This window comes from Anolis sagrei, chromosome 2, assembly GCF_037176765.1.
Source record: "Anolis sagrei isolate rAnoSag1 chromosome 2, rAnoSag1.mat, whole genome shotgun sequence".
In the NCBI taxonomy this organism is placed as follows: Eukaryota; Metazoa; Chordata; class Lepidosauria; order Squamata; family Dactyloidae; genus Anolis; species Anolis sagrei.
The window spans coordinates 127,478,595-127,501,944 of record NC_090022.1 but is presented as its reverse complement, the minus strand read 5'-3'; the positions used below and the strand labels follow the sequence as shown (position 1 = coordinate 127,501,944).

The 23,350-nt window shown below is 44.6% G+C and overlaps 1 protein-coding gene across 2 annotated transcripts in view; it reads right to left on the bottom strand.

Moving 5' to 3' along the window:
• Positions 1 to 23,350, bottom strand: part of NOTCH3 (notch receptor 3) — an 80,398-nt gene that overhangs the window by 43,645 nt on the left and 13,403 nt on the right. For both annotated transcript variants that reach the window (XM_060764418.2, XM_060764419.2), the window contains exon 2: positions 19,087 to 19,168. In XM_060764418.2, the coding sequence (XP_060620401.2) occupies positions 19,087 to 19,168 (82 nt within the window). The remainder of the gene's footprint in view (positions 1 to 19,086; positions 19,169 to 23,350) is intronic.

Genomic DNA, 23,350 nt, shown 5'->3' with positions numbered 1-23,350 from the left:
TGGCTGGGCATAAGTAAGGACAGTGCGTGTATGTGCATGTGTGCGTATATATTCAGAAATTTATATCCCGCCTTTCTCTGAGCACAGACCCAAGGTGGCTACAACAGAACAAAAAAAAAAACAACATACAGTACAAAAGTTAAAACAACCCATAAAATAATAAATATTTCAAACAGGAAGCACAGTTAAAATCATATAAACATTTAAACCAATATAAAAATCCAAAGCTTCCCTACAACTTCTTTGACTTAGTTAAACAAAAGCTTTTTTCGAAAAGGAATGTCTTCACCCCTTTCCAGAATGCCATGAAAGAAAGGGCCAATTTTAACTCCTCAGCAGTGTGTTCCACAACATAGGGGTCACCCCCAAAAATGAGCCCTCCCTGGTCCTTTTAATATCCACGACAGAAAGTTCCTTGGTAGAAACCAAGGTCTCCCCGTTGTACCTTAATTGTCTTCAAGGTTTGTACAAGAGGATACATTGTCTCAAGTATACACATTTCTGTTGTTTTTACAGATAAAATAAATGGGCCCTAGAATACATAAAGTCTGAGTTCTTCCTTGAAGCTAAGCTCACTAAACCGAGGCTATCATATATTGGCCATATCATAAGAAGACATCATACTGGGTAAGAGAGAAGACAGTAGGAAAAGAGAAAGTCTACATTACAGGTGTATAGACTTCATCAACCAAGTCATAGCTCAGAATCTGCAAGATGTTGGCAGGGTTGTTGAGGACAGGGTGACATGGAGGTCTTTCATTCAAGGCAGTATATAACAACAAACTAGTCTGGTCTTTAGCAGTAGGCAACAGCAGCTAATATATCCTCTCAAGTTCTTCTACCATGGACGCAGAAAAAGAACACAGGCTCATAGCAAAGCACAGTCCTGCACCAACATGTTAATCCACTGAGAACTCCTTCTTACCCTCAGGGCAGTACGACGGCAATCTCACTTGCCAAACTGGGGTGACTGGGTGCCCCAAAGAAGAAAGCCTCTTTCTTCTGTATTGGGAAGCAAGCCCTGGCACTGTGGCCCTGCCTGTTCACATCCAGTGAGGAAAGCTGGGTTTCTGTACCTCTCCCCTGGGGATGTGAATCATCAACTGTGTCTGTGCATGTCGCTCAACTCTCTGTGACTCATCCCCTTTACCCCAGGGCTGTGCAGGCATTGCCAGTAGGACTGGGGCCTGAACCAAAAGTGAATGACCGAGGTACTACAGGCAGAGCACATGTAACACAGCTTCTCCCACCATAGTTCCCTAAAGAGAACTTGGGCAAGTTCAGCAGCACAAAGGAAACATGGGGTGGAGCATAAAGATAAAGCTAACCAAGCTCCTACACCTGTACACCGTCTCTAGTGTCCTGTTTTCCAAGGACTGGCACTCAAGAATTCTCCTCCCAAGCCAGAGACTGGAAACAGTTAATCACACTGTGCAAACAGGCCGAGACCAGTAACTAAAATGTAGCTCTGACCCTTTCTTACTAGTCACCTGGAACCCAGCATACAAGTACACCCACAAACAATCATTATGAGAAGTGTCACAATGGCAAACAGCCAAAATGGATTGCAAATATTTAAATAAAACCAATTAGCAAATAGCACCAACTATATATCAATAGGAATAAAATGTTTTGTTCCTGTACCAATGTGAAAATAGATGGAAGTGGCCGAGTGCGGCATTGTTTCTATATCCTTGTCTTCTGTTCCCCTATCCCACATTCCAAAGCTACAAGACTTTCCTGTAGCGAGAGAGTTATAGACATCACTTAGAATTCTATCTTCTTCTCCAAAACTCATTTTGCCCTAATTCAGTTGAGAAGAAATGTTAATTTCAGTCAGCTCCCCATATTTGATGCATTAACTTTTATAGATTTTATGAATATGTTCTTCCTAGAAACATCTAGGCCTTTCAGTGCAATTCTATGGTCAACATCTAGTGGACATTGACCATATGGTCATCTTAAAGGACCTAAAGGTTCCTTGAGAGAACTTTTCTCCAGTTAAAAAAGTGGATTGATTTAATTTTGGATTTTTCAGTCATCTTAAGGATTTTGCTCCCAACCCGTGACAACTGGTTTTTAGTTTGAGACAGGGGTCCTCAAACCTTTTAAACAGAGGGCCAGGTCACAGTCCCTCAAACTGTTGGAGGGTCAGATTATAATTTGAAAAAAACATGAATGAATTCCTATGCACACTGCACATACCTTATTTGTAGTGCAAAAAACATTTAAACACAATACAATAATTAAAATAAAGAACCATTTTAACAAATATAAACTTAGTATTTCAGTGGGAATTTTGGGCCTGCTTTTGGCTGAGATAGGATTGTTGTTGTTGTTGTGTGCTTTCAAGTCATTTCAGACTTAGGTTGACCCTGAGTGAGGGCCGGGTAAATGACCTTGGAAGGCTGTATCTGGTCCTCGGACCTTAGTTTGAGGACCCCTGGTTTGAGAGATGGGGAAGAATAGATAGAGAACTACAACCCCCAAATTAGCATTTCTAGGAGTTAAAAGATTTCATTGCTACCCATAAGTTTCATGGTGCTTCTTGGAATCACATACCCAGTTTCCCAATTAAGGGGAGAAACAGGTAAGGCAGGGGCAGCTTCCTTCTATTTCACTGTAAATGCTAAAGACCTACTAATGATCAGCATTCAAAACCTCAAAAAGAAAACAAAGCAAAACAAACTTGTTGCAACCCACAAAAGGGGGTTGCATTTTCCTCCCGGGCTTTCCATGTTCATGTTCAGAGTGTGAGATGTGTTATCTTCCTTTCAGGGAGATGAACAAACTCCACATGTGAGTAGCATGAGTTCCACATATATGAGGAACTTGGGTATCTCTCTTTAAAGCAATGCAGGGCTTGCCCTTTTTTATTTTACTTGACAGAGGAGCAATTTTCATCTTACCTTGTTACACAGGAAGCATAAACAAGAGGATGTGCAGGTGACTCATTTGGTGTCCTCCTAGTGCTTCCAGTTAATGTGCAAAATACTCTCAGCCTCAAGTCATCATAAGTCCTGTTGAGGCTGTGATACCAGGATCAAGAGGCGCACTTTGCCTTACTGTTTTTTCTGAGCTCTTCAACTGCTCTGGAATCAGCCATCTCAGGCATGGGCAAACTTTGGCCCTCAAAGTGTCTTTGACTTCAACTCCCACAATTCCTAACAACTGGTAGACTGTTAGGAATTGTGGGAGTTGGAAGTCCAAAACACCTAGAGGGCCAAATTTTGCCCATGTCTGGCCATCTTATGCCACCAACAAGTCGCACAGGATCAAAAAACCAACAAAAATGCCAATACAAGAACAAGGGTTCTGAGAACAAAGCCATATCAGTAACTGACCTGGCACTTAACACTAAAGGCAAATCTAGACACAACAGAAGCAACAGGCACCTCTTTATTTTCATATGGATACCTTATTTACATATAAAGTGAAAAAAGAAAGGCCTTTGAAATTACCCAGACTTCACTTTATCCATAAGATGAGCACAGAGTCACAGTTCCCCTTTCTCATCTGGCTTTTCACCATAGGAATCAAGGTTAGAAAAGAAGTGGCTAAAAGTTTAAAAAAAAACAAAAAAAACTGAAACTGGGCTTGCAAAACTGGAAAGGTGGGGTCTAAATACCCTAAATCAGGGGTGTCCAAACTTTTAAAGCCAAGGGTCAGTTCCTCAGCCTATAGATTGAAAAAAATATGAATGCATTCCTATGCACACTACATATGTCTTATTTGTAGTGCAAAAAACTCCATGAAAGAACAAATCAATATATACAGCATACAATCTTAACCAACGTAAACATCTCAGTCTTCAATGGGAAGTGTGGGCCTGCTTTTGGTTGACAAGAGAGTCAAGTTAATTAGGATTGTTGTTGCTGTGTGCCTTCATTTTGCTTCAGGCAGTGGCATATGCTGCCTCCGAGTCTGGTGGAGTCTCCTTCTCTGGGGGTTTTTCAGCAGAGACAGGATGGGCATCTGTCAGGAGGGCTTTGATTGTGGCAGAGGGCGTTTATAGTTGCTGTCTGGCTTTTCCCTTTTCTTTCCAAGAGAGGAGCTGCAGTTAAGGGCAGTTTTTTTGGAAAATGTGGGGCAGAGAAGGAAGAGATAGAGGGAAGCCGGGCAGGCATTTGGCCTCCAGGGCCAGTCCTTCCCAGCCATATAGTAGTCGTAGTCATAGTGAGCACCTGGGGCAAGAAGGTCCCTTTGCAGAAAAATAAAGAAAAGTTGTAAAAGAAAAAAGAAAGGGAAAAGGGGCCCCTGGGAAGGGATGCCTGAGGCTGGAGCCACCCGAGGAGAAGGAGATGCTTAATCGGGGCAAAGGGACACAAGAAGCTGCCATCTTTCTTTCTCTTCTCCCGAGGAAACTGACTTTTCCAGGGCCCTGATCCCCAGGAAGGGAGGGAGGGAGAGAGTCAAGAAAGGGAGGGAAGGAGGAAGTCAAGGAAGAAGGGAGAAAGGAAAGAAGCAAGAGAGGGAGAGAGGGAGGCTTGGAGAGAGAGGGCCAGTGAAATTTGAACTGGGGCCACAATTGGCCCCTGGGCCAGACTTTGGACATGCCTGCCCTAAAGGAGCCAGACTCTGTCTGATCTTGGAAGCTAAGCAGAGTCAGCCTTGTTTAGCACTTGGGTGGGAGACCACTAAAAATATCAGATACGGCACGCTGTATTACCAAGGACGGAACTGGCAAAATCACCTCTGAGTATTCCTTGCTAGGAAAACCCTTTACTATTCACGGAGTCACCATAAATCAGTATACAATGTGAAGGCACACAGAAAAGGCCAAGCGGAAAAGGTGGATATAAACAAGGGAGCAGACAAGGGTTTGTGTTTCTCCTTATACGTTACATTTCCCAGTAAAATAAGTGTCCTTTTCATGGCCCTGTCACAAAGTCCTAAGAAATTACTCATACAAACAGGGACTTTTGTGAAACCAAAACACAGCCATCAAACAATGGCAATATAGACAGCCCAAGGGAGAGCTGGTCTGGACAGATACACTGGTAGCCAACCCAATGAATTGACAGTTCAAACAGTGACACTGAGTTTTGTAACATGCATGCACGCATATATATATATATATATATATGCAGCCACATGCATTTTTCTAATTTTAAAAGGAAATGAACACCCTTTAATTTGGCTCTGAAGGTGTAGGAATTGTATCTGCAATCAGTTCTTGTCCTTTGTGGCTGACAGACAAAACGTGAAGTTCAAGAGACACAAAGAATACTGACAGTTAAAATGTTGAACCTGCTGTTGACAAAAGAGATATATTCTCTTGACAGTTCCCAACTGAGAGCACTGTAAGTTGCTGCAAGTCGCTTCTGCTGTAAGAGAATTGGCCGTCTGCAAGGACGTTGCCCAGGGAACATCTGGATGTTTTGATGTTTTACCATCCTTGTGGGAGGCTTCTCTCATGCCCTCACATGGGGAGCTGGAGCTGACAGTGGGAGCTCATCTGCAATCTCCCGGATTCGAACCCCAGACCTGTCAGTCTTCAGTCCCGCCAGCACAAGGGTTTAACCCACTGCGCCACTGGCAACAACTTACAGTTTCTCAAGTCGAGCCTGACACGAAAAAAAACTGAGAGCACATTAAACAAAGGTGTTTTTCCAAACAGCGATGATTACTTATTGAAAATTAAAAGAAATTGCCTGCTCCATAAGACGCTAGGGATGGCATGCATTCACGTGTGCTATCTGATATAGTATCATGAAATAAACTAATTCAGAGCAAGAATGTCTATGTATGTACTTTCAAGTCACCAACTGACTTATGCAACTTCATGAAATTCATAAGGTTTTCATTCACAAAGACTAAGCAGAAATGGGTCGGCCAGCAACTTCCTCTGAAATATAACCTACAGCATCAGGTATTTGTTAGTAGTCTCCCAGAGCTTAACCACTTCATTTCCAAAATTATATGCCATTTGGTACTTTTTGGGTATTTACGCCACTACAGAATAAGGAGACAGAAATTTAAACCTTAGTTATGGGATGATGAGATTTTACTGTGTCTATTCCTATATTTGGGAGTCTAAACTATATGGAATTTACTATAAATAAGGTAGGTATAGGGTTGTAGCTTAAGAGAGCCAAGCATTCTCATGCTAATTTGCCTAACTAGTAGAGCAATAAATACTCAGTGAATCCCATCTCTAAAGATAACAGAATCAAAGGGCCAAAACTCCAAGAAGCCTCAATTCTGGAATTAAAATAAATATGCCCATTTGTAAGAATTGTCCATGCAAGTATACAGGCTGCAAGCAGAAATGTTATATTTTAATTCTTTCTCTTGTTATATTTAAATTGTCTCTCTGTGTCTGAACAAGTGACAAATGTACCAAAACCCCCAAAGCTGCAAAAACCCCATCAAACTTATGCACTTTTAGTCCTGTATGCTTCTTCCTGCAAAAAATATTATTTTTTAAATTAAAATCAAGACAGGTAAGACTAAACTTAGTACTTAAAATTGCAACCTGGATTGTATAGCTATGTGACATCTCCCATCTAGTGACCTAACTTCTTATACCAGGCCACAAATTCAGCCCACTCCCCATCCCAGGCCAGTTTTCAGGGTCAGCCTCCCTACTGCTGATTCCAGAACTACTGTATGTCTTCAATTCTAAGATGCCCTTTTCCCCCTATATCAACATCTCTTAAAATGGGTACATCTTATGTATTTTTGGTGATGGTGGTAATATATTTCAATAAAGGTGTGTCTTAAATTCAATGACGTTTTACAATTGAGGAAATATGGTATTTACTTTCTCCTCTACTCTGTACGCCCTTCTAAGTAGATGCAACCAAGGAATTATTTCCCAAGAACATAGATTCATAGAACAGAGACAGTTTTTATCCAAGCCCTAGCTTTCTTTTGCAGACCCAAGCCAGCCTATTTGGGGGGTGGAACCATACTAATTAAAAACCACCCGCTGTCCAGCCCTCTTGATTTGGCATGGCCTGGCCTAAAAGGTGTCAGCCCCTTTAAGAGGCCTCTTTGCAGGTGTTTAGAGGAGGAGGGAAGGGGGAGAGGAGGAGGAGGACAGCATTTTCCCTTTAGCGCTGGGCACTCCCAGGCTCCCCATCCAACCTGTCTGACAGGTTTCAGACCACGCTGCCAAGAGCTCTTTTTCTTTTCTTTTTTTCTTCCTCTTTCCCCGAACCCCCACCAGAAGGTATCCAGAGCACCCCCAGAAATGCCTACTGCTTTTGAAAATCCCTGAACACTTGGCAAAGGGCCCATTCCAATGCCAGACGGACAGCAGCAATCTGTCCTGGGACTCCAGATCAGGGCTTCCGGCTGGCTGCTAGTACTCTCTTGTCCTGTCTGATCCCATCCAGGGATCCAGGCCAGGCCTTGCACCTCCCAGTGATTCACCTGTTCTGGGCGTGGCGGCTGCAGGCAGATCCACCTGTCCTGGATTCCAACACAGGCAGCACCAAGCCAAGTGCACCATTCACTGCATTCATTTATCCACCTGCCACTTGGCCAAAGAGCTGAATTCAGCAGCAGAAGTTTCAGGGCAAACCACATCAAGGCCAATCGCTCCAAACCATTGAATGTAAAACAGCCAGAAAAGCAAGGTGTGTTTGCTCATAAGAGATAGACTTACAGACCACCCAGTGTCATGTGACCTGGCTTGATCATCAGGCTATGACAAAGAAATCATGAACAGCAATGCATTCCGACATCAAACTCATTATAATTGAGCCATCCAGCAAATCAGAAAGTCTGTCCTTCCCTCCTTTTTTTGACTCGTCAATACAGCATTATGATCCAGGCTACTGAAATGCAATGAATATCATAAAAGTAATCCAAAATCAATCCTCAACACTACTGGCAGGACCAGTAATACACTTTCAATGAAGAGCTCTCCCGTCTTTCTAACATTCCAACAAAGACCATCCATAGGAAAGGAACCAAACAGAAAAGACAAAGATCCATAGTCACCAAGGTCCATGTAGGACTTCAATCCTGGTAACCAGGTTGAGAGCATCTGGATAAGCATTAAGGAAGCAGGAACTGAAAAATATGTACTTGTGGGGGTCTACCACAGACCACCAAGCTAGACTGAAGACCTGGAGGAAATCTTTCTTGAACAGATGACCAAACATGCAGAAAGGAGACATATAGCGATAATGGAAGATTTCAACTATTCCGATGTTGGAAAACAAACAGCCAAGAGTGCAAAATCCAACAAATTCCTCAATTGCCTTGCAGAAAATTTTATTCTTCAAAAGGTGGAAGACACAACAAGGAATGCAGGGAATGCTGTGGATATAGCAAATCTTGATTTTAGTAAGGCGCTTGACAAGGTCCCCCAAGACGTTTTTGCAAACAAACTAGAAAAATGTGAGCCAGACAATACTACTGTTAGGTGGATTTGTAATTGATTAAGCAACCGAACACAAAGGGTTCCTCTTCAGCAATCTGTCCTACAAGAGAGGAGATTCCATCTGAACATTAGGAAGAACTTCCTGACTGTGAGAGCCGTTCAGCAGTGGAACTCTCTGCCCCGGAGTGTGGTGGAGGCTCCTTCTTTGGAAGCTTTTAAGCAGAGGCTGGATGGCCATCTGTCAGGGGTGATTTGAATGCAATATTCCTGCTTCTTGGCAGGGGGTTGGACTGGATGGCCCATGAGGTCTCTTCCAACTCTTTGATTCTATGATTCTATGATTCATCCTGAAAAGAAGCAACTAATGGATTGCTGTATGGTTCTGGGCCCAGAACAGTTCAACATCTTTATTAATGACTTGGATGACGGTTTAGATGACTTGGATGCAGTTGATATCAGAAAACAGGATCAAAATTCAAAACGACCTTAACAGAGTAGAGAGCTGGGCCAAAACTAACAAAATGAATTTTAACAAGGAGAAATGTAGGATGTTTCACTTGAGCAGAAAAAATGAAATGCATAGATGAGTGACTCCTGGCTCGTCAACAGTACTTGTGAAAAAGATCTTGGAGTCTTTATGGACAACAAGTTGAACATGAGCCAACAGTGTGGTGGATGCAGCAGCTAAAAAGGCCAATGATATTTTGGAGTGTAGTGTCTAGATCAGTAGTTTTCATTACTACTTTGTAACTGTAATTTTACTACTGTTATGAATCGTAACATAAATATCTGATATGCAGACTATATTTTTATTGTCACAAATTGAACCTAATTAAAGCATAGTGATTAATCACAAAAATAATATGTTTGGGGGAGTATGGACAATGGATGATGGGATTTGCAGTACCTTCAACCGATTCAGCTCTAACTTCCACAGACCACTGAGACCCCCACAAATTACAGAACTGGACCAAACTTGGCACAGAGAACCCACGTGACCAACAGAAAATACTGGAGGGGTTTGGGAGGAATTGGCAGTGATTTAGGGGAGATGCAGTTCACCTACATCCAGAGAGAACTGAGAACCCAAACATGAATCTGGACCAAACTTGGCACAAATACTCAATATGCCTAAATTTGGACACTGGTGGAGTTTAGGGAAAATGGACCCTGACATTTGGGAGCTGCAGTTACTTGGAGTTACCGTTCACCTGCCATCGAAGAGCATTCTGAACACCAACAACAATGGAATTGAACCAAATTTGGGATATAGAACTCCTACGACCAACAGAAAATACTGGAGAGATTTGGAAGAAATTGGCAGTGATTTAGGAGAGATGTAATTCACAAACAATCTGGAGAGTGCTGTGAAATACCTGATAGGTAGGTTGTGGTGGATTTTTCGAAGGGTGGAGGGAAAAGCGTGGGGCAGCAGTAGCCCGGTCTACCTTCCTTCCGCCTCCTCCCTGTTTGGAGGCACCAGTGGAAGAGACTCTAGAGGAGGAGGAAGAAGTGCACAGAGGAAAAGGACAAGGGCAGGCCACACTGCTACTGCTGCCCTGTGCTCCTCCTGTCACTCTTCGAGGCTTCGGAGGCCTCAAAGAGTGGTGAGAAAAGCACGACGTGAGGCACAGCAGCAAGGCCTGCCCTCCTTCTCCTCCAGGGTCTCCCTCCTCCTCCTCTCCATTTGGAAGTGCCCAAGCGGAGAGGGGGAGGAGGAAGATCCCAGAGAAGGACGAGGGCAGGCTTTGCTGCTGTTGCTGCTACCCCGAGCTCCTCTCACCACTCTTTGGGGCTTCCAGGTGAAGAAAAGGCATCAAGGGGCAGAGAGGAGAGCATAGAGTGGGGCAGCAGCAGCAAGGCCTGCCCCCCTTCTCCTCCAGGGTCTTCCTCCTCCTCCTCTCCGTTTGGAGATCCCAAAAGGAGAGGAGGAGGAAGAAGAGCCCAGAGCAGAAGGGCGAGGGCAAGCCTTACTGCTGCCGCTGCCCCACGCTCCTCTCACCACTTTTCAAGGCTTCCAACAGGCGAGAGGAGCATGGGGCAGCAGCAGCAGTGAAGCCAGCTATATTCTCCTCTCCATTTGGAGGTCCCCTCCTCTCCATTCAGAGGGGGCGGGGCCAAAGGAGGCAACATCACGACCCCTCTGAAATGGTCAGGTGATCCCTCTGGGGGTCGCGACCTCCAGGTTGAGAACCACTGGTCTAGATCAAGGGAAGTCATACTGTCTCTCTATTCTTCTTTGGTTAGACCTCACCTGAAATACTATGTGGCAATCATTGGGTATGAATCCCTTGTCAAATTTATCTCTTCGAAACTATATGACGGGCAAAGAACTTTGAAGCAACCTACCGCCAAACCAAAAAACTGGTTTGATAAAGAGTGCATAATGATAAATAAACAGATTCGCTCACTTTACAATGGCTATCGCACCACTTCAAACACCCTCCTTCTTATAACAATTAGAGAGTCTAAGCAACAGCTCCAGCTCCTTATGGGCCAAAAACATAAGGCACGCATCATAGCTGACTGGAAGCAGCTGCTGGAGGCATTATTATTATTATTATTATTATTATTATTACTTGCACTTATTGACCGCCACTCTCAGCCCTAGGGCGATTCGTGGCGGTGAACAACAACATAGAAAAGACATTATACAATAAATCACGACAATACATACAAACTACCACTACATAACATATACTTATGCTAAAAATCCGCTTCGTCAGGTCCTGGGGTCATAGTCAATTTCATAGTCATAGTACATTCCAGTATCGTTCCAATGATCACACTCAATTGAAGGCCTGCTCGAAGAGCCAAGTCTTCAGGCTCCTACGAAAGGCCATCAAGGAGGGCGCCTGTCTAACTTCAACAGGGAGGGTGTTCCACAGCCGGGGGGCCACCACCGAGAAGGCCCGCTCTCTCGTCCCCGCCAGACGTGCCTGTGAGGCGGGCGGGACCGAGAGAAGGGCCTCCCCGGATGATCTCAAGGTCCTCGTGGGCTCGTAGGCCGAGATGCGGTCTGCAAGGTATTTTGGGCCAGAACCGTTTAGGGCTTTGTAGGATAACACCAGCACCTTAAATTGGGCCCAGTAGCAAATCGGCAGCCAGTGGAGCTGGGACAGCAGGGGCGTTGTATGCTCTCTGCGCCCTGCTCCTGTTAACAACATGGCTGCCGCGCGTTGGACTAGCTGAAGCTTCCGGGCCGTCTTCAAGGGCAGCCCCACGTAGAGAGCGTTGCAGTAGTCGAGGCGGGATGTGACCAAAGCGTGTACCACCGTGGCCAAGTCAGACTTCCCAAGATACGGGCGCAGCTGGCGCACGAGCCTAAGCTGTGCAAATGCTCCCCTGGTCACCGCTGAAACCTGGGGCTCCAGGCTCAGCGATGAGTCCAGGGTCACACCCAAGCTGCGAACCTGCGCCTTCAAGGGGAGTGCGACCCCGTCCAGCACAGGCTGTAACCCTATACCCTGCTCGGCCTTGCGACTGACCAGGAGTACCTCTGTCTTGTCTGGATTTAATTTCAGTTTGTTCGCCCTCATCCAGACCATTACAGCGGCCAGGCACCGGTTCAGGACTTCGACGGCCTCCTTAGTAGCAGGTGGGAAGGAGTGACAGAGTTGGACGTCATCTGCGTACAGGTGACACCGCACCCCGAAACTCCGGATGATCTCACCCAGCGGCTTCATGTAGATGTTGAACAGCATGGGGGACAAGATGGAACCCTGAGGAACGCCACAGGTCAACGGCTGTGGTGTTGAACAGGAGTCCCCCAATAACACCTTCTGGGTACGACCCTCCAGAAATGACCGGAGCCACTGCAAAGCAGTGCCCCCGAGACCCATTTCCGCAAGGCGCCCCAGAAGGATACCGTGGTCGACGGTATCGAAGGCCGCTGAGAGGTCCAGGAGCACCAACAGGGACACACTCCCCCTGTCTAGCTCCCGGCGCAGATCATCCACCAAGGCGACCAAGACCGTCTCGGTACCATGTCCCGGTCTGAAACCAGACTGTGCCGGATCCAGATAATCCGTGTCTCTCAAGAATACCTGGAGTTGTGAGGCCACCACGCTTTCCATGACTTTGCCCAAGAAGGGAAGATTGGAAACAGGCCGAAAGTTGTCAAATTTAGTGGGGTCAAGTGATGGTTTCTTCAACAGCGGCTTTATAACAGCCTGTTTTAGGCTCGCTGGAATCTTGCCTTCCCGAAGGGAGGCGTTAACCACCACCGTTACCCACTCGGCCAATCCCCCTCTGGCCTCCTTCAGAAGCCAGGATGGGCAGGGGTCTAGGATGGACGTGGTGGGTCTCATTCCTCCAAGTATCTTGTCCACATCCTCGGGTTTCACAAACTGAAAAGAATCCAACAAAATCGGACAAGCAGGTGCTTGTGTCACATCCACGGAGACTGCATTTAAAGTGGCGTCCAGCCCAGAGCGGATCAAAGCGACTTTGTCTGCAAAGAACCGAGCAAATGCTTCACAGCGCGTTGCCGAATTGTCAGGGCTCCCTCCTGAGATAGGGGGAGTTAAAAGACCTCTGACAATCCGAAACAACTCCGCCGGACGGTTTTTTGCAGACGCAATAGTGGTCGCAAAGAAAGTTTTCTTTGCGGCTTTTATTGCCGCGGCATATGCCCTTAGAAAGGACACAAACCGTGTTCGATTTGGCTCGCTTGGGTCTGAGCGCCACACGCTCTCTAGAACCCTCTTCCTTCGCTTCATCGCTGCCAGCTCCTCGGTGAACCAAGGAGCTGGTTTAGCTCGGTTACTTGAGAGGGGACGTTCCGGAGCGATCCTGTCGATTGCCCTGGTCATCTCCCCATTCCAGAGAGCGACCAAGGCTTCGACATGGTCACCTACCGAGGTGGCGGGAAACTCCCCAAGAGCCGTCAGGAATCCATTCGGATCCATTAGTCTCCTGGGGCGGACCATCTTAATGGTCACAATCAAACGACACCAAGAAATTCTGGTCAATAGTAAACAAAACAAACTACCCCCAGGAACCACCCAGAGCAGATATCTCCCTAGAGAGATGGGCCGAGCACTTCTCGAAAGTGTTCGCTGGAATAAACCCTCCCCAAGAAAACGAGGACAGTGGAGAGCTAGTGGGTCCAAGCTGGGAGCCGGTTACATCTCAGGAAATCATCGACTTGATACACAACCTAAAGACAAATAAGGCCCCAGGTAGCGATGCCATTATCCCTGAAATATTGAAGGCAAACCCACTGTGGTGGGCAAATCTACTAGCAATCCTCTTCACAAGGATCAACGAAACGGGGTACATGCCAAACGCATGGACCTCCTCTATAATGGTCCCAATATTCAAAAAAGGAGACCAAAACGATCCAACGAACTATCGGCCCATTAGCCTGCTCTCCATAATAGGGAAGATGTATGCCAAGCTCCTGAAAACTAAGCTAGAATCATGGGTCAACCAAAACAACATAATTGGCCCAGAACAAGCAGGATTCGCTAAGGGGAAATCAACATTAGACCAGACTCACATCTTGGCCCACCTAGCCAACAAATACTCAAAAAATTGCCCTAATAAGCTAAACGTGGCCTTCTTGGACCTGAAGGGGGCATTTGACTCTGTGAACAGAGAAAAGTTGTGGGAAAAACTAGCAGCCCTCAACATAGACCCAAGACTCCTCTTCTTGATTAAGAAATTGCACAACCAAAACCTCTGCCAGGTGAAAGACCACAGTGGATGCCTGTCAAACCCGATCCTGGTCCAAAAGGGAGTCAAACAAGGGTGTGTACTAGCCCCACTCCTCTTCAACATCTTTTTGCACGATCTCCCTACTGCCCTGGCTCAAGTTGACGGGCATAGCCCCAAGATTGGCCCAAAGCATGTCCCCCTCTTGCTATTTGCGGATGACGCAGCCCTATTATCCCTCTCTCATGTGGGCTTAAAAAGACTCCTGCATAAATTTGTTGACTTTTGCGAGGCGAACGAACTGCAGGTGAACTACGACAAAACCAAAATCTTGGCGTTTGGGAAAAGCAACAAAAGACAAGTCTGGAAGATAAAGGGCCACTATATTGAGCAAGTAAAACATTTCAAATACCTAGGTCTCTGGTTTAGCAACAACTTGTCATGGTCCACCCACTTAAAATATACACTGGCCCGGGCCAAATCGAGTGGCTGTGCGACCAGGAGGTTCTTCCACTCCAGGGGTAATCAATATATCCCCCTAGCTCTGCAAGTCTTCAAAGCAAAGGCGATGTCACAACTTCTCTATGGAGCACCCATCTGGTTAACCCCCAATAACAACGCCATCAGATCTTTTCATTCGAAATTCCTCCACAAACTATATGGTGCCCCCAACTGTGTCCCGTATGCAGTTCTTTGTCTTGAATCTGGGCAATATTCTATTGAGGCTACTATCTGGCTAATCGTCATTAAATTTTGGCTATCTATACACTATCAAAGTCCCAGAGACTCTCTGACTCAACTCACCTTGAGCGAACTCCACCACTCCAAATGGTGCTCAACTGTCCTAGCAAAGATCGGGGAATTGGGCTACGACAGCGATTTCCTGACCCTACTATCTTTTCCCGAGATTTTTACCATCATCAAAAGGAGGCTGCTAGATAGGGACCACAACCAATTGTTGAGCTTGGCAAACAAATCCTGCTCACCTATTAACTTGGCAATTCCATACACACAGGGAAATCCAGCCTTTTACATCACAGAGCTCACCAACCCCTCTTACAGAAGAGCCTACATGCTGGCTAGATTTAACATCATGCCATCGCCGCTCCATAGAGGAAGACTCAATGGCCTCCCGAGTGACAAGAGGGTCTGCCTCTGCAGCACAGGTCAGCTAGACTCCATACCGCATATTCTCCTGCACTGTCCACTCTACCAGGAGCTAAGATCCAGTCTGCTAACACAAGTTTTAGACTCACTGAAGAACCGCAGCGATTCTGACAAAGTGATTTTGCTTTTAAATTGCCAGGACTTTAGCTGCTGCCTTTCAGTGGCAAGATTCCTGAATGAAGTCTGCAAACTGAATGTGTAGCAAACGAGAAGCCCTTTTTATTATGTGTACTATTTTTTATACTCTCTGCCATGTTATGCCAATAAAGGCTTATTGTATTGTTGTATGTCCAATTCTGGGCACCACAATTTAAAAGAGATATTGACAAGCTGGAAGGTGTCCAGAGGAGGGCGACTAAAATTATCAAAGGTCTGGAGACCATGCCCTTTGAGGAGCATCTTAAAGAGCTGGGTATGTTTAGTTTGCAGAAAAGAAGGTTGAGACAAGATATAATCGCCATGTATAAATACAGTAGAGTCTCACTTATCCAACTTTCACTCATCCAACATTCTGTATTATCCAACAAAGTCTGCCACCCGGATCCACAGCTGTTTCAATACACTGAGATGTTTTGGTGCTAAATTGGTAAATACAGTAATTACTATATAACCTTACCATGTATTGAACTGCTTTTTCTGTTGATTTGTTGTAAAACATGTTTTAGTTCTTAATTTGTAAAATCATAATGTAATTTGACGTTTAATAGGCTTTTCCTTAATCCGTCCTTATTATCCAACTTTTTATTTATCCAATGTTCTGCTGGCCTGTTTATGTTGAATAAGCGAGACTCTACTGTATGTGAAAGAATGTCATAAGGAAGATGGAGCAGTCTTGTTTTCTGCTGCCCTGGAGACTAGACTCAGAGCAATTGGTCCAAATTACAGAAAAAGAGATTCCACCTAAACATTAGGAACAGCTTCCTGACTATAAGGGCTGTTCAGCAGTGGAACTCTCTGCCTCAGAGTATGGTGGAAGCTCCTTCCTTTGAGGCTTTTAAACAGAGGCTGGATGTCCATCTGTCAAGGGTACTTTGTGCTTTTCCTACATGGCAGAATGGGGTTGGACTGGATGGCCCATATGGTCTCTGATTTTATGATTCCAATTTCCATGTGATCTCATTTTTACTTAAATGCAGCTACAGATAGCTCTGAATTTAATTGGGATGAAGCCTTTTCCTGTTCCAAAAGTCATTATACCTGTACAACTGCTATAACCTGTATGTTTTCTACTGAGAGACTAATTAGTAATTTGGGGAGTGACTAAGATTGGGAAAGAAGGGAAGGATTAAACACTATGTCCATGCACACACCACAGATGCTGATCTCCATTTTAACTCTCAGTGTGCCTGTAAGAGCCAAGATGAATCAAACCAGAGACCTATCAACACTAACATTCTGTTTCTATTGTAGTCAATGCATCTGGGAAGTCCATGCAAGCAGGCCATGAATGCAATAAAATCTTCTCATTTATCTTTCCAGAAAGTAGTGTTCAGAGCCATACGGGATAACATATATCCCTCAACAATAGCAGTTATAGATAGTCTTATCCATTTTCAATTAATCTAATCCCTATTTAAAAACATTGAAATTTCCTTTTGTCTTTCCTGAATATCCCAGTAGATGCCCACAGATTCTAGTTATTACAAGGGGGGGGGGGGGGACGGGACTCAAACACACACAAAACAAAGATCAGATCAGGGTAAAATTGCAGTTATTAATCCTAGGAAGATCACTTTATTCTAACTTAAGTGGAATCATATTTTAACATCTTTCCCTCCAATTTGGAGAGCATCGTTTATGAAGTTCTTCCCAGCTGATTTTTATTTCAATCATCCTAAAGAATTTGGTATCGTTAGCATAGTTACCCAAGTCATTACTTGCCTCAAACTCTAAGCCATCTACATATTAATGAAAAAGTATCAGTCTCTACCGGATTTCCCAATCAAAAGATCTGCATCCCTCCATTGAAATAATCACTTATTTTTACTTTTTAGCTTCTGTATATTTAACCAGGACCACTCTTCTTATTAAAGAACAAGCATGGTATAGTGGTTTGAATGGGCCTCGCCTCATATGAAAGCAATGGCAACCACTTCAGAGCAAAACTTGCCAAGAAAACTGGAACGGCAGGGATGCCGTAGAGCAGTGGTTCCCAACTTGTGGGTCTCCAGATGTTTTGGCCTCCAGTTCCCAGAAATCCTAACAGCTGGTAAACTGGCTGGGATTTCTGGGAGTTGTAGGCCAAAACACCTGAGGACCCACAAGTTGAGAACCACTGCTTTAGGGTCTCCACAAGTCAGAAATGACTTGAAAGCACACTACAAGGTCTTCTTTTTCTAAGACTGCTACATTTGCTCAGGAGAGCTTTGCCACTCTTGCCAAAGGGCTTGGGAAATCTGAGCAAACAATGGCTAGCAGATCATCTTTCACTATGTGTTTACTGACATTTTAAAGAACTCGACCACGAAGCAAATTTGCTTTCAGAAAGATGTTTATAATGCTTTACCACCAATTTGCCCAAAACAAATACTGGGATCTAATTTCCATGATCCTAGAGACCAGTTACATATTTTGTTAAGAAGGCAGCAATTTCACATATGATTAAAAAAAGAAAAGAAAGTAACCATCCAGGTAATTTGATTATTTAATTCTATTTGTTTAAAAGCATCAATAAAATATAGAATTTATCTCTTGTTACTATGTTTTGGCTTACATCTGTTTTCAGGTATGACTTTGTGACCTTCTGCACTGAAGACATATGAACAATGGTTGAGCTTCCCTAGTATCTCTTGATCCTCTTTCAATATTCCTTTGCTGTGACCCAACAGTCGGCCTAAGTAATCAAGTTTCCTGTTTCTAATTAATTTAAAGTTTTCTTGATAAAAAATGAAATGAAATAACCCATGCTACCGTAAATAGTTATGTATAAGTCAACCTCATGTATAAATTGAGGAGGAGCCAAGATGAGGGTCATTCCATAGGGAAAGGAAATTGCCACCGCTGTCATTTTCCCATAAAAAAGAGACTAGAGCTGTGACGCAGTGGAGACAGCAGGGCAGGGTGTCAGTGCTTATTTTAGGTTTTCCTGGAAGAGACTAAACACTTGCTTTTTATTACTCTGCTCAGAGAAGAGGATGGTTCCTTTTTTGATATGTTATAGTACATCGACCCACGCATTAGTCAATCCAGAGATTTTGGTTCAATTTTTTGACTCAAATTTCTAGACTCCTACCTGAGTACATAAGGTAATATTCTTTTCACCCTTATAAGATGTTTCTTTCATGTTTATTCCATCCTTCCTCACATGAACTCACTGTGGCTTTGATCCTGACAATAGCCTATTTTATCTTCCTAACAACCATGTGAGGCAATTAAAGCAGAAAATCCAACTAATCTTTCCCTTCTTCCTTGTCATTACTTCATGGCTGAGCAGGAATTCAGGTTTCTGTAATGTATATCCAACATTATATCACATTGGCTTTCATTTGATGTTGAGATTAAATTGTTCAAATGTCCCACAACAGACTAGATGAAGAGCAGTCTATACTTTATAGCAGAAGCTAATGCATAGCTGTCAGCAGGAGTACCTCCTAGTTCCCACACACCTCACATGGAGCAGCTGAGCAAGGTGCTCTGGTCTTATTCACATTAGTCCCTGACACAGCATGCCGCCTATTACAAGACTAGGGCAACATGCCACCCTTTCACAGAGTTCTCTTAAATTGCACCCCACACTGTGGGTTACCATAATTCCCCAACTATATATCAAATCCCTTGATGTGCAACCACAGCTCTCACAATTACAAATCTACAGCTCCCATACTGTGTCACTAGTCTGTCCATTGCAAACAATCCCATAAACTGGTTCAATGCACAAGCTGTTTATGAGCCCCTAAAGTGGGTTGTGGAGTGATCTCACTTACATGCAGGCAGCAATCCCGTTGGAGTAGACAACACAACTCCCACCGTTTTCGCAGGGTTTCTCACCATCCAAGCACTGTACACCTGTTGGAAAAGAGAAGGAGTTCAGCTAGAGCATGCACTGCATTACAGCCAAGGAAACAAAATACTTGGGTTATGAAGGACAGGAAAGCAGATATCGAGCAAAACAGATGTGTATCTTTCGGCTCTCCCTGTCCAGTCCAAACTCTGCCCTCCTTACTGAGGATGGCCATCACTGCCATTCTATTACTTCCAGAGACATGCTGGCCATAAAATAGTAGTTCAAATCAGCCTTGCCTTACCTTCATCCCTAAAAAGATCACAATTCCCCCAAAACCCAACCATTGACCATGTTGGTTAGAGGTGATGGGGGCTGTAGTACATTATCTGAGAAGGGGAGCTAATGAAGGGCCAGGAGATGAAATGATCTCACAGAGCACTCCTCGGGTTTTATATTCCTGCAATCTCTTGTCTTCTGCCTTTTCATTCTCCCAAAGTTGCTTTATACCAATATCAGATAATCCCTCTTCCTAAGTATTATTGCCACATGAACTGGCAGCAGCTCTCCAGGCTCTTGGATGGGATTAATCCCAGGGAGAGATGACAGGGACTGGACCTGATGCATTTCACATACAAAGGTGGTATCCATTGACCCAAGGCCCAGGCGCCTTCAGTCCTTTTTCCCTTCATCACAAATCTTTATTGCACTTAAGCAAGATAACAACAATCACTGAGGGCAAACTCTGCAATCATATGCTTTGTCCTCAACCTCACACTTTCCTTGCTAAAATGATGGTACTTGAAAATAGTTAAGAGATGCTATTGGTAGTGTTAAGAATACATTTCCAAGAAACTGAAGGGATGTGAAGAATCTCCTCTCACTCTATCTCATCTCAAAACTTCTGGAAATTTTACATCTCCAAAAGAAAAGAAAATGGACGCTGTTCTGCTGTATCTTCACAGAGCCACACGGGACAACATATAATAGAAGAAGCTGATGGAGGGTAGACAAACTTCTCACTAGCTACAAATAAGCTCAGTTTGCTGGGTTTCTGCAACCTCGACCCCTACACAGTTATTAAAAAGAGCTTTATTACTATACAGAATTCCAGCAAAAGACATGAGGGAAAGAGAACAATCTGCAAATTCTTACATTAGAAGAAACAGTATTTTCCCCACACTCATTTCCTCTGATGCTTTGTGGGATAACTGTAACCGATCCAACTGAACTGTCACTTTAAAAATAATTTACAGCAGCAATGGAACAATTGCCACCTTATAGGCCACATCTGGCTTCTTCTAGTCTCCAAATTTTGAAGAGCAATACAAATTTCCCATGGACTATTTCCTTCCCTCTGAGCATTAGCTCATTTTGTTGTTGCATCATTTCTGACTGATGGTGACCCTAAGGTGAACTTATGATGTGTTTTTCTTGGCAAGATTTGTTATTAGGGGCAGAGAGTTTGTGACTTGCCCAATGTCACCAGTGGATTTCCATAGCTGAGAAGAGATTTGAAGCCTGGCCTCCAGAGTTATATCAAAACAAGCAAACTCCTTCACCACACTGGCTGTCATAAGTCCACTATTCCTCACCAAAATGAGAAGTTGGCCTGAATCTCTGGACATTCTCTTTAGGCCTCACAGAGTGAAAATGAAAGAACGAATCAAGATAGCAGCATGGTGACAGTGGAAGGATTCCTCCCATGTTTCATCTTAGGAGTGTGATCCTTCTCACATGTGTTCCTCAGGAACATGAGAAAGCCAATACTGGGAGTCCACCCCCACATACACACTTCCAAGCCGACTTGGGTGGGAAGCAGTCTGAATAAATTGACCATTCAACCACCACTTACTTTAGAAATGGATGACTGTGACCCTCCAGATGTTTTGGCCAACTCCTCAAAGCCCCAGCAACAGCAGAGCAAACAGCAGGTAACTCTGTTCCCCCAGAGCAGAAGCAGTGCGACCAATTCAAATTGTAAGCCATGCCAAACCAACATCATCTGCAACCAGGAGGAGAAAGACAGCAATTCTAGGAAGCTGGGGTCACACCAGAAGAAACAGAGTTGCACCAACCCACCAGGATCTGTGTATACTCCCATTACATCATGTTAAGGATCCAGGGCAATGGAATTCATTTGAGTTGTGAGACCGCTGGAAAGGATTATGGTTGTTCCCTAATAATAAATTGTTCTTCCAGAAGGCCAGTAGAAGCAGTCTTAACCCTGACAAATCAGGATGGGTAGCCTTTTTGGTGCTGAGACTATATTTTCAAACAGCCTGCAAATGGAGAGCCCCCTTACCCCCAGATTACTTCCCTCCTCCTCTCTCTTTAAGAAGAAGGGTAAGAAAACCTATCCATGCAATGTGTCAATCTGAGTGGGGCAGGAGGAGGAGCCAATTAGCAAATTACCCAAGCCAAGCAAAGCACATTTTCTGGGGGGGCCAGGCTGGGGGAAGGGAATTACAGGCAAACCCCTTCACCAGCCTGCCCTTGAAGTGGGGAGCTTGAGGGCCCCACAGAAGATCTGCAATTAGAGAGCCATTCCCTCTCTCCCCCACACCAATAACCGCTAGGCTCAAAAGGAGATACTAGTGCTCTGGATCTATGAAATGAGACAAATGCAGCTGCAGAGCAGGAGGACAGAGGCTGGGAAACCCCTCCCCTCGCAGAGTCGAGAGAAGATGGAAGGAGCTGGGGCCCAGCTGCTTCACTCACTCTCAGCCATTTTCTAGAGACCCACTTGTAGCAGAGTGCGTGCCCAGCACACAGATCAAGTGCAGACAATGGCTCCCCCACCCCACTCCCCTGCCGCCCCTCACTCTGTTGGCAGGCAGAGCCAGAAACAGCGCTGCAACAAACTGCTCTCAGCAACCCCAGATATACAGGCTGCCTTAGAAGATTTCCCTCCCCAAAAGGAACATGAAGTGCTGCAGTTTTCAGCACTCCCTTTAACTTTAATTAAGACTTACAGAAAAGGTTGCACGCAGGCAGGTTACCTGATCATTCCTGAGTGAAAGTAAGTTTCTTAAAACTACAAAGATACAAAGAAGCACCATCGCCAACTCTCTCAGACATTGATTGTACTGCATGCTAAGTATCCTACGGAAAGGATTCCCAGTGCATTCACACGTGTATGCATGCACACAAACCTTTCCAGGATCTGACCACAGCAGAGATCCCTATACGTTTTTTGAAAGTTTCAAATGTTAAAAACACGGCCATCACATGAATGCTTTCAAAGAGACGAGCATAGCACTCATTATAGGAACGAGCATGCCATCTCACAGCATTCAACACATACAGCCAATAAGGACTTCAGCAGACTGCATTCCTGAGACAACACAATCCCACAATTTCTGACTGTACCCCCCTCCCTCCTCCAAGGGTGCAAAGCCACACTTGAGCCCATGGAATGTGCTTCCACAACCCTGGACTCTCACAAAGTATTCAGCTTGCACCTCTGCATGCAATCTCTATGGGCAACCTTCCAGCAGCCTCCTGGTTGTCAGGCCAGCTGCAAAAGAGCCTCATGTCTGCAGCACTGGTGCTCAGCCTCTGCTTGGGACCTTATCTTTAAAGGCCAGAGGAAACCGAGATATAAGCAGGCCGCTCAAGGATTTCAGGACAAGTGCAACAAACCACAAGATATCATACCTCCTCTTCATATATATGTGGGGTAACGCATTGGGCAGAAAATGAGCTCCTGAAGTCTCTGGTTTTCCAACAGCCCATCCTGAAACAAGCTGGAAAGCAAATAGGTCTCATGCTCTTTAAAGAACCACTGGGAATAAGAAGTGGCAGAGGTCAACCCATCAAGGCTGTGAAAAGCCACAGACTACAATTGAGGAGTCCTGGCTCCCACTGCTTTGACCACTTAATCCCCCTGCTCTTTGCTATATGTTAGGAATCCAGGCTTCTCGCCCCTCCATCCACCCTCCCCTTCACAATGACAAGCAACCCTGATCTACCCATGCAAGCAACATTTAACCCCTCTCCCCAAAGTGTGAAAGAATTCCTAAACACAATCTGACCTTCTAAACAGGGATATGTGGGACCTTTATAATGATGTGGTCATCCAGAAAGAAAAAGCATCCCTATGATATAAATGGGTGCAGACATTTCCCCATCTTTATGGTGTTTTTTTACTAATACATCAGCATAAATACAAAGAATTCAACTTTCTTTTTGGAATTCATATCCTTGGAATTATTTTAAGCAGATTTCTTCTTAATGTGAAGGAA